This window comes from Clupea harengus, chromosome 6, assembly GCF_900700415.2.
Source record: "Clupea harengus chromosome 6, Ch_v2.0.2, whole genome shotgun sequence".
Taxonomy (NCBI): domain Eukaryota; kingdom Metazoa; phylum Chordata; class Actinopteri; order Clupeiformes; family Clupeidae; genus Clupea; species Clupea harengus.
Window position 1 is genome coordinate 25,828,679 of NC_045157.1, and position 11,052 is coordinate 25,839,730.

The following is an 11,052-nucleotide window of genomic DNA, read 5'->3' on the forward strand; positions in this document are numbered from 1 at the left end:
CTCAACGTGAAGTGCCCTACTTTACCTGAAGGCTGAAGAATAGTGAAGGAATCAGGCAAAAGTAGAGCAATATTGATGTATGTCGACACTGTGCTTTGCATTCTTAATGTATCCGAGATAGTATGTTTTCATTGACAAAAACAGCTAGTCATGAAAGTAATTTTTCATCAGCACAAGTTTCCGAAATGACTCAATGTTGTCTTATTTTGTCTTTGTTTTATTCATAATGCTTTATATTTCTTTATGACCAAACATTAGTACTCATTCCAACACTGAAACACCTCCAGCAGTCAGTCCACTCAGTCTAGGCACCAAAGTGTTAACTGATTCCGTTGTTCATTGACTTGTCCTGGACAACTAAATATTTGTTGCCAAATATTGAACAACTCATGGCTTTAGGGACATATGATTCAGGGCTGTTGTTTACTATCTAAACTGAAAACTCAAAAGTGGGAGCCAAATACCCACATGAAATTGGGAACTGTGGATAAGAATTGAGTATGTTACATGAGTATGGTGAACAAAAACAATGTAATGTAAGTCTGTCCCTAAAATAGCATTAGTGAGTTGTGTTACTGTTAGTTTAATCCTAAATAAACTAAAGAAATGGCCCAATCTAACATATATCAAGGAATAACTCATGCTTTTAGCTACTATAATATTTTAGTTATTGCCCAACCTCCTGTCCCACCATTGGAAACATTTCATACAAATACTGATGATACAAGGTCCATGTGCCCAGTGTCAATATTTGCAGATCCATTCAACTCTCTCCAATCACAAAATAACAGCAAGGACTTGTATCACACAAACCATGACTTGAACCAACTTTAATAACTTGAGTCACATCTGTACCACAAAAATGATTATATGTTGTATGCTATGAAAAATGGACATACCCTTACACAGAATCCAATATTACATCCCTGATTCTATCTCAATGGTTTCAGCCACAGAATTAAGTCCATCCTCTCCTTGCAGAATAACCATATTAGTGTGCACTTCCTGCTCTTGTAGCATTATGCATTTAGATGGAGAATCCGACACAATAATCTCAATAATGTCGTCATTTAACTGGATTCTGCTGAGCCCTTGCTCTGCTCCATGTTCCATTAGAACCATACCCTCATGGAATGGTCCAGAGCTGATGATCACTTCCTCCGTATGAGGAACAACTGACAGCTCCTCCACAGTTTCAACATACATCATTGCTTGGCTTTCCACATCCTTCTCAGTTTCAATTGACCACATATTTGTCACACACTTCTGTATTGTCTTTCGGGGTCGGCCTCTTACAGGGGCTGGATGACTTGATGTCTCAAGAGTTTCCAGGGCTTTATCCACTTTCTTCTTGTGAGAGATCTGATGACGAATGAGGCTCTGCATAAGAGTGTAGCCTGCACCACATTTCTGACATTTATACGGCTTGTCCTCTAAATGGGACTTCATGTGCCGCCTTAGTTTTGTGGCCATGGTGTAGGCCTTTCCACAAACATTGCACTTGTGAGGCCTTTCGCCGGTGTGCAGACGTTCATGGGCCCGCAGTGTATGAGGGTCCCGCAGAGCCTTCCCACAGACAGTGCAGAGGTAGACCTCACCTGTGTGAGAGATGAGGTGCCGTCGAAGTTCAGGTACTTGCGAGAAGTGCTGGTCACAGTAATCACACTTGTAGGGTTTTTCACCCGTGTGGATGCGCAGATGTCCCAGCAGGTTGCCTCGCTGTCGGAATGTCTTCCCACAGTGAGGGCAGGGGTAGGGACGCTCACCTGTGTGCAGGCGCATATGGTTCCTCAGGGAGCCTGAGTTCGCCAGCTCTTTGCCACAGTCAGGACACTTGATCTTGGGAGGCTGGTAATTTGCTTCCTTTGCTCTATGTGCCTCTCTGTGGATGCGCAGGGAGGGCCGCCGGGCGAAGGCCTTGCCACACACATCACAGACAAAGGGCTTCTCCCCCGTATGCAGCACTTCATGTTCCTTCAGGTCTCGTTTTAAGCCATACCTCTTGTCACACTGTTGGCATTTATATGGCCTCTCACCTCGGTGCATCAAGAGGTGAGCACGGAAACTCTCTTGGGAACTGTAGTTCTTTCCGCACTCTGTGCAAAGGTAGGGTTTTAAATCAGAATGAGTGAACTTGTGCTTTTTAAGGTGGCATAACTGAAAGAAACTCTTGTCACACTGATCACATTTGTACTTTCTTTCTCTCACGCAAAGTTGGATTGGATTGGATTTTAACCTGAGAGAATCCTTGGCCCGTTTCTGTTTAGCTTTATCCACCTCATCATCAGTTTTGATTGTATGGATGGCATCTTTGTCTTCCAGGCCTGGCTCTTGGACAGCATGCCCACTCTCCGCACAGTTTACAGATAGGAGTTTCTCCTTTGCTTGCTGCTGCAGGGTCCTAACCTTACGCTCATGCAGGCGCTTGTGGATATGACTGACAAGAGTGTGGACCTTTCTTGGTTTAGCTGCAAGACGAGAGCTAGCTCTTATAGGCCCAGAGACTGCCTCAGGATCTTTCCCATCACAATTTTCAGCCACTGTAGTTTGACTCTCCTCTACCATGGTAAGATCAGAAAACTGAACCAAGTTCAAGGAAGGTATTTTAGTATCAGTACTGTTATTTTCACAAACATCCTCTACATCTTTTTTTGATTGACAGGTCTGATTGGCAGGTATAGGTGTCTTTTTCATTCTGAAGTGAGGCTTAGTCTTCTGGACTGGAACCTCTGCAGAGTGTTTTTCTTCATTCTTTGGTGATGGTGATGGTGATGGTGATGGTGATGGTGGGTGGACTTCGGGATGCTCAAGAATCGGCAAGACTTTTTCCGGATGCCCTGAGAGAACTTCAGTGTCTGTTTGGACATGAAAAGCATATGCTCAAGTACTTACATCTAAGACAATCACTTGCATTTGTCATGAATTTGTTCAAACAATTACTGATCAAACATATCATGTGAACAGTTCCTATACTAATAATATTTAACTGTTAAAGTAGTAATTCTGAATATTAAGCTTTATGTGTAGGTTTATTTGCAACTGAGACCCTTCCTCCCTGTCCAGTGTCTATTGTCCTATAAAAAAAGTCCTATTGTATTTTAGAGACGAAGAAACTTGTTAACCCTAGCTAACATTAGCAGTCTATATTGCTGACACGGTATTTACCAATGGAGAGCCGTATAGCCGTATTTCAAGGTAGCAAACCAAGCTTAATATTATACAAACTTCTGTGGTCCCTGAAGCGTGTTTTGAGTAACTATATGTTCTACCACAAGTGTAAGACAGAAACAAATGTGTTCCATCATACCTGAAGATTCCTGCTCTTTAATATTGTCTCCCGAGGGTTCGTCATCTCCTGGTTTGGGATATATTCCTTCCTGGCAGGGTTTGCCTGGCATAACAACAAGCTTTTCCTCACGTGCATCTAGATCATTGGAGATTTCATTGTCCTTCAACCAAAACAGCAGCTCTGTCCCTGGGCTGATATTCTCACAGGCCTGGAGGCACAACTTTCCATTGACTTCATGAATCTTCACATTCTGCTCCTTCTTGTGTTTTGCATTGCAAGCAAACCTGCAATAGGTCAATAACAGAACATGCGTAATATTACAAGACTCTATCATTCATTCCACACACACAGACATACTTACATAGAGAAAGAGACAAAACATTCAATCAATAGGTTTTAGCTATGCATCAACTGGAGTTGGTTTCCATTACAACTATTTACAAAAAAAAATTAAGTATTTCATGGGACTCTTTCCCTGTTATATGGCACTGTGCACATCGTGTACCTGAACAATTTAAGCCTGTGGTTTTTGCCACCTTGTAAAAAAGGTAAGCTTGATATTTGTAATCTGGTCACAATTCACATGTGCAAAGTTAATGCTGTTTTGTAGTAATATGTTTTGTTTAGCACCCAGAATCAGGAAGATGAGAACAGACAGTACAGTAAGTGTCTTACATACCTCAACCAGTACATGCGGTCTGAAAGTTGCTCCTTAGAAACAGTTAAACAAGTATTTTCTCCAAGTTTCTTGTATGGGGAAAACACAAACATCAGCCACAAAATTGGGATAATTAAAAGAATTATTATTATTATTATTTATTATTTCATTATTTCATTCATTTCATGTTTTCATAGTGATGACAGACGCCTGTCAGTACCTCCACGATTTCCTCAGCTTTAGCTTGTTCTTCAAGGCATAGAATTGTGCCTCTCTGCAGTGGCTGACCAACACACCACAGACCAAACTGGCCATCTTTTGCCAAAGAGGGGCCCAGTGTCAGCCCACGAGGCACAGCACTCAGAACACTGTGGAGGGATTCTGGCTTCAATGCTGAATTCTTCATGTAGTAACTTAGTTCTCTGCACCTGAAATATAGTATAGAAGTCAGAATTAAAATAGGCAAACAATGTAGGCCTAAAACAAAGCCTAAAAAAACATTTCATACCTAGCAGTTTCCTTGCCAGTATTACAAATATGTCAGTCGTTTTTCTTTATTAAATGTTGCATCTTAATGCATGTTGCCATACAACAACATTATACAACAACAAATACCACATTTCAACTCTGAACTGTGACAATGCGCATGCCCTGTCGACGAATTTGGGTGCTAACGCGCCCCTATTTGATCATCATAATTGCATTTGGCACAAAGTGTATATCTAGCGAAATAAAAGTACCCTACAGCTTAAAAGTATTTATAGGATCAATGCAAAACGATAAAATGGATATCCGAGGTGAAACGGTACCGTTACGCTACGCACTGGACGATTTAATTTAAGTAGCCTACATCCTGCATCTATGTTAATAAACCTGTTAAGTGTCAATTAAAGCTCAGTAACAGCGGATAGTATTCTACAGTTGATAGTTGAGCTCAACTGCCAATCAAATTGCTCTCCTCCCTACAGTGCTCCTGAGCCACCTGGCTGATTGGCTAGAAAAGTGTATGGCTCGGTCCGAGCTAAGATGAACGGTTGTTTTCACTTAAACGTATGACTAAAAAGACACTTGACTTGATATGGGCATAACTAGGAAGGGAGGTACGAGCATTTTTTTTTAGGTTAACCAGGATAGCTAACTTACTTCGTATGGCTGTGATTCTGCCAAAGGCAATATAGGGCGTTAGCTAACTTTGGCTAATTATTTAGGTGATGTAATTGCTTTGGCCATCTCTCTATTTCACTGAAATAAGCACAGGTTAACGTTAGCTGATGTTTATGCTAAATCTGGTGTTGGACACATCGACGTGGACAACGCCGTTCCCTTCCGCATACTATCTGGATATCTTGTAAACAACAGCAACATTAGTATAATAAATTCTGAACCAACTCAGGGATATGTTTCCTCAATGTCTTGGCCAGTTGAAGTTGAGTGGCGTTATTCCTGTGAAAACTCCGGGAATGTCATCTTTCTCCATCATCACGGTGTCCGGAAGTTTATAATGTCAATGTCACTGTATTACCCTTCCCCACAGAAACTGTGCATTTGATAGGTGGACTCTGCGTGAATGTTTTTCAATATTTGATAACAACGATTTCTAATATTAGACGAGATTGTGCGGTTATACATTTTTTTTGCGCTATTGTTCTTATTACATTATTGTCCATAGAGCTCAAATAGACTCAAATAATTTAAGTGGAACAATATTGTGGTCGTAGTATTTTTCACGGGGAGGTATTTTGGAGAACACCAGTTATTATTTCCACAATGCGCATGGCCATCACATGGTACTCGCAGGAAAAATAAAAGTCAGGCGCAACCTTTTACTGTCAATTATATATATTATATTATTATATTATCAGATGTTATGTGGTGCCTACTTGGTTTTTCGTACAAATGGTGTTAAACGTGAGCACCCATGGAACGACATTTTTAAAGATGTCAAGTGGTCAATTTTGTTACTTCCCCCCCTCTTTTACTGTCTATTCCAGGGCTGAAGTAGAGTCCGTCTAAGAAATGATCGGGCTGAAGTAGCTAAGAGAGCATCGGTCATAGAACTTAATTAGTGTGGTACTTCCTCACGCTCCAGGTACCTCCGTGGGAGTGGACTGAATGTGGGTACATAGTACAAGTGTACAATAAACCGAGACTTAACTATTTTGGGCCAAATTTACGAATGGTGTTATTTTCTTAAACAGTGACAGCGAGATTAAGCTTCTTAAAGCTTTACAGGCAGGTGTGCTGAAAATTAGTTAATTTCTTGAGGCTTAGAATGCACTCTAGGGACACCTGCTGGTCAATGACTGCATTTTGTTAAAAAAAAATACTGTAGTCCCCCAAGTAGTTGTAACAGCATTCAACAACAGAGGGCGCTGTAGCCTTTCACAAAGTTTCAGGAGTTCCCAGGGAGAAGTGACAAACAACGTACATATTTTATTTAATATGGATCGTGGATCACAATAAAATAACAGTTCTACAGTGAAGGTAGATAGAAGTCACTGCACCTAGGGTAATAAACATGTATTGCCACATCCAGACCTGTCACATATTCATATTCCCTTATAGAGGTGCACAGTGATGCCATTATCTGTATGTGTATCTGTATCTGTTCACCCACCAAAATTATCTGTCTCTGTATTTGGATTCAGATAGAAAAACGTAAGTGGGCGTGGTTTATACAGTAAGTCACATTAAATCAGGCAAATACTGTATTGTCTAACCTAATATCTATTGAAAATGCAATTGCTGTGCCTTCACAGCATCACATTGATTTAAAATTGGCCTATAATTAATTCTGAAATATATTTCCACATCTTCATACTGTCCTTTTCATCTCTAAACTCAGTTTCATTAACTGTCTGAACCCCCTCGACCTTTTAACTCGGTGACATTGAAAATCCGAAACTAAAAAAAAGTTTTATAAATTGAAAGATTCTGTTTTATATTGGACATAGAAACCAATTACTGTTGTTGTTCGCTTTCTCACTCCCTATTGGAGCACAGGCCATCGACTTGGTAGAAGTAAAGTGTAGACAAGTCAATTAGATAAGATTAAACTGCTTTCAATTAGATTAAATTGCAGTATACATAGTAAGGGTTATATGGGCAATGGTCTATATGTATAACAGGGAAGGGGTATCACATATCACTCACTGGTTGTCAGGTATAAGAAATCAATACTATATGAAGGCTCACTGCTGGGGGTCATCCCTTGTGGTTATTGACCAGATGTAGGACAACTTCAAGTCCAATACTCTCACAAACCAGGAGACCAGGGATGGAGGTGCTGTAAGTAAGGCTACAGAATGTAGTGTGCAGTACACACAGAAAGAAAAGGAACACCATGGTTTTGGTGCTCAGCAAAGATCTAGTTAAGACTTTACCGATTTATTAGTAAGTAAGTATACGTAGGTTCTTCCCACGAAATACACCTCAAACAGGTAAGCAATTCAGAATTTCATCAAGTATGATGTACTGTTTTTTCACAAAGGGTGTCTTATAATTTTGAGATTTACATAACAGTAAAAACTGAGATGTGGTCCACCATCTTTGCTTGAGTGTGCATGGCTACAGAGACAGGCATCAGTAGCTCTGGGGACACTGAGAACTCAGCTCTGTGTGCTGGTGTGCCCTGCAGAGGCACTGGGTATAGGCTAATGGCCAATTACATGACTAATTAGAAAAATGTCATTAACAAGAGTGTTTGGATCATTTGCTTTGTCTGAGCTACTGTGTGAAAGACTCCTAAAAGTGTTTGAGGAGAGAAATGTAACATCAGAAGGAGCTCATTTGAGCAGGTACAGGAACTGGAAAAAAAAAAACGGTGAAAAAAACTCTCACTCTGTGTGTGTGTGTGTTTATGTGTGTGTGTGTATCTGTCTGTCTGTCTGTCTCACAAAAATGTTTAAGTAGACTCCTTGTTTCATTTCTTCTCTGAAAGCTCCAGACTGAGGCCCCTGTCAGATCCTCTGATCAGGTGGTTTGTAAAGCTGGATAGCTCATTTTGGCTGACAGGTATACCCATTGGTAGTTATCTTTCGACATGCCTTACTATTTTACAATCTCATTGGTCCAAGATGGTCCAAGAAAGGACATCATGTGGATGATGTTTGCCTTTTAAAGTCTTAATGGACAAAAGAACCCTGTCAGTTGGGGTAAATGGGGTCATGGATTGTGCAATACTTACTGGAATGCTTTGACTTCATTGATGTAATAAAGTTTTTTAAATCAAAGTATGTTTGTGTGTGTGTGTGTGTGTGTGTGTGTGTGTGTGTGTGTGTGTGTGTGTGTGTGTGTGTGTGTGTGTGTGTGTGTGTGTGTGTGTGCCTGCGTGCGTATGCGTGTGTGACAGAGAATTGCTGTTCTTGCTTTTCTCAAGGTTCTTTTCATTACCCTCTGCCAGCTGTGGTCATTTTGTAGTCATGGCATGGAGGCTATTCTCTGGCCTGTTCCTCTCTGAGATCTCTTTCCTTGGCTAGTGATTCACAAACCCTGATGGGTACATTTCCATCTGAAGGAGAGGAGGTTGCATTACCACATTGATAATGGTTGTTCTCTGCACTTTGTCATGCTTTCACAATTGTTGTGGTTCAGGCATGAAGATAATGATGTGCAGGCGATGTTTTTCATGCTGATGTGATGTTTTGTGGTAGCAATGCCAGTATATAAAGCTTGCTACTTGCAATCATAACTTTAGTTTTACTTTAATTTCTTGCGCATATTAATGTACAAGCACCCCCATGCGAATATTTCTCCACAATTGAGAATATGTTAGATTCTATTAGACATGGGTAAGGCATTCAAATGAGACCTTTGCCCTTCATTACCATCCGAAAACACTTGCTAATAGGCACGGAGATCATTATCTGGCCACCCTTTGCATATTCATGTTCCAGGGCCAGATAATCCATTTCATCTTTGTCTGATGCTGATCTCACTGTCTCACTCTTCAATTTAAACATGTTTGGACATACTTGCTAAATTATGTTTTTGGAAGATATTGATTTTTGGAATATTACTGAATAACATAGCTGTACTGTGTACATATTTAGTAGGCTACCAAATTGGTTTTAGTGTAGTGTAGTTTAGAATTGAATGTGTACATGAAGAACAGAATATATTTGTACCAGAACTAAATCATTTCATTTTAGAGAAATGCATATACAGTGGGGAAAATAAGTATTTGAACCCCTGCCGATTTCGCAAGTTTGGCCACTTGCAAAGAAATGTGTGATCTATAATTGTAATGGTAGGTGTATTTTAACAGTGAGAAATAGAATATCAACAAACAAATCCAGAAAACTGCATTTTATAACATTTATGACTTTATTTGTATTTGATGCAGAAAATAAGTATTTGAACCCCCAAGCAAACAGCAAGAATTCTGGCTCCCAATGACCAGTTATGTGCCCAAGAAGCACACAGATTAGTCCTCATTAGGCCTAACAAGGTACACCTGATCTCAACTGGTGACGTGTATAAAAGAAACCTGTCCAAAGAATCATACTTCACACCTTCAACCTCACCACCATGGGCAAGACCAAAGAGTTGACCAAGGACGTCAGAGATAAGATTGTAGACCTGCACAAGGCTGGAATGGGTTACAAAACCATCGGCAAGCAGCTTGGTGAGAAGCAGACAACTATTGGTGCGATTATTCGTTAATGGAAGCAACACCAAACAACTGTCAATCGCTCTAGGTCTGGGGCTCCATGCAAGATATCCCCTTGTGCGGTATCGGTGATCATCCGAAAGGTGCAGAATAACCCCAGAACTACACAGGGGGAGCTTGTGAATGATCTCAAGGCAGCTGGGACCACAGTCACCAAGAAAACCATTGGCAACACACTACGCCGTAATGGTTTGAAGTACTGCAGCACTCGCAAGGTCCCCCTGCTCAAGGAAGCACATGTACAGGGCCGTCTGAAGTTTGCCAATGAACACTTAAATGATTCTAAGGAGGATTGGGAGACAGGATGTGGTCAGATGAGACCAAAATCAAGCTCTTTGGCATCAACTCGACTTGCCGCATTTGGAGGGGGAAGAATGCTGAATATGACACCATCCCCACCGTCAAGCATGGAGGTTGGAAACATTATGCTTTGGGGCTGTTTCTCTGGGTACAGGACGACTCCACTGCATCGAGAGGACTATGGATGGGGCCATGTAACGTGGAATATTGGGCTTGAACCTCATTCCCTCATTCCCTCCCATTGAAAACGCAACCTTAAGGATTTGGAGAGGATCTGCAAAGAGGAGTGGACCAAAATCCCTCCTGAGATGTGTGTAAACCTGGTGACCAACTACAAGAAAAGTCTTACGTCTGTGCTTGCCAACAAGGGTTATTCCACCAAGTACTAAGTCATGTTTTGCTAGGGGTTCAAATACTTATTTTCTGCATCAAATGCAAATTAAGTCATAAATGTTATAAAATGCAGTTTTCTGGATTTTTTTGTTGATATTCTGTTTCTCACTGTTAAAATACACCTACTATTACAATTATAGATCACACATTTCTTTGCAAGTGGTCAAACTTGCGAAATCGGCAGGGGGTCAAATACTTATTTTCCCCACTGTATGTACAAACCTGGACATTGTATTCACATGATATCATCATTTAAAAAAAAACAATTTAGATTAGTAATTATTAGTGCTGTCAGTTTAAAGCGTTATAATTTTTTATCGCGAGATTAACGCGAATTTTTTTTTTTTTAGATTAACGTTCTTTTTGGCCTTGCAAACTAGTAGGCTAACGTTACGGTTTGAGTGAATGGTGAGCGCCATACGGCGAAATGGATGATAGAAAGCTTCTGAATGAAAAGTTTACTTTTAAAAGTTGTGTTGTGCAAAAGAAGCAAGCTTCACTGTTGTCTGAAAATGTCAACAGGCAGCTGGCTGAAAGCAAAGAAGTAGTAGGCTTACCTTTTATTGGTAACCTAACTGTTACGGTTCATTATTTCTGAAATAAGAGGCCTGACTGCTATGTTCCCAGCAAACTTGAAAAAAAAGAATACAATATTAAGCCATGGTTTCTGCACTATAGGCTGAATCCCTGAAATGTGAAATGTGCACTTTATAATTTTATTTTGTACCGCCCTGTTTGGCA

The 11,052-nt window shown here is 40.5% G+C and overlaps 1 protein-coding gene across 2 annotated transcripts; it reads right to left on the reverse strand.

Moving 5' to 3' along the window:
• Window positions 1-815: 815 nt before the first annotated feature.
• Window positions 816-5,629, reverse strand: znf408 (zinc finger protein 408). Of its 2 annotated transcripts, none has more exons than XM_031569573.2 (5): window positions 5,337-5,629; window positions 4,168-4,375; window positions 3,969-4,036; window positions 3,308-3,573; window positions 816-2,855 (listed from the first exon to the last, which is right to left on the reverse strand). In XM_031569573.2, exons 2-5 carry the CDS (start codon window positions 4,351-4,353, stop codon window positions 919-921), a joined length of 2,457 nt encoding a protein of 818 aa, XP_031425433.1. In that variant the 5' UTR covers window positions 4,354-4,375; window positions 5,337-5,629; the 3' UTR covers window positions 816-918. The 2 variants fall into 2 exon arrangements, with proteins under 2 accessions (XP_031425433.1, XP_031425434.1); XM_031569574.2 differs by having other exon boundaries at window positions 4,456-5,629.
• Between the last annotated feature and the right edge of the window lie 5,423 nt (window positions 5,630-11,052).

Excerpts from the sequence above, each read along its gene's own strand:
- znf408 (XM_031569573.2), bottom strand. The coding sequence starts at position 4,353 with ATGAAGAATTCAGCATTGAAGCCAGAATCCCTCCACAGTGTTCTGAGT. Across the intron at positions 3,574-3,968 it reads GACCGCATGTACTGGTTGAG|GTTTGCTTGCAATGCAAAAC; the intron begins GTATGTAAGACA and ends GACCTATTGCAG. Across the intron at positions 2,856-3,307 it reads TAAAGAGCAGGAATCTTCAG|ACACTGAAGTTCTCTCAGGG; the intron begins GTATGATGGAAC and ends ATGTCCAAACAG.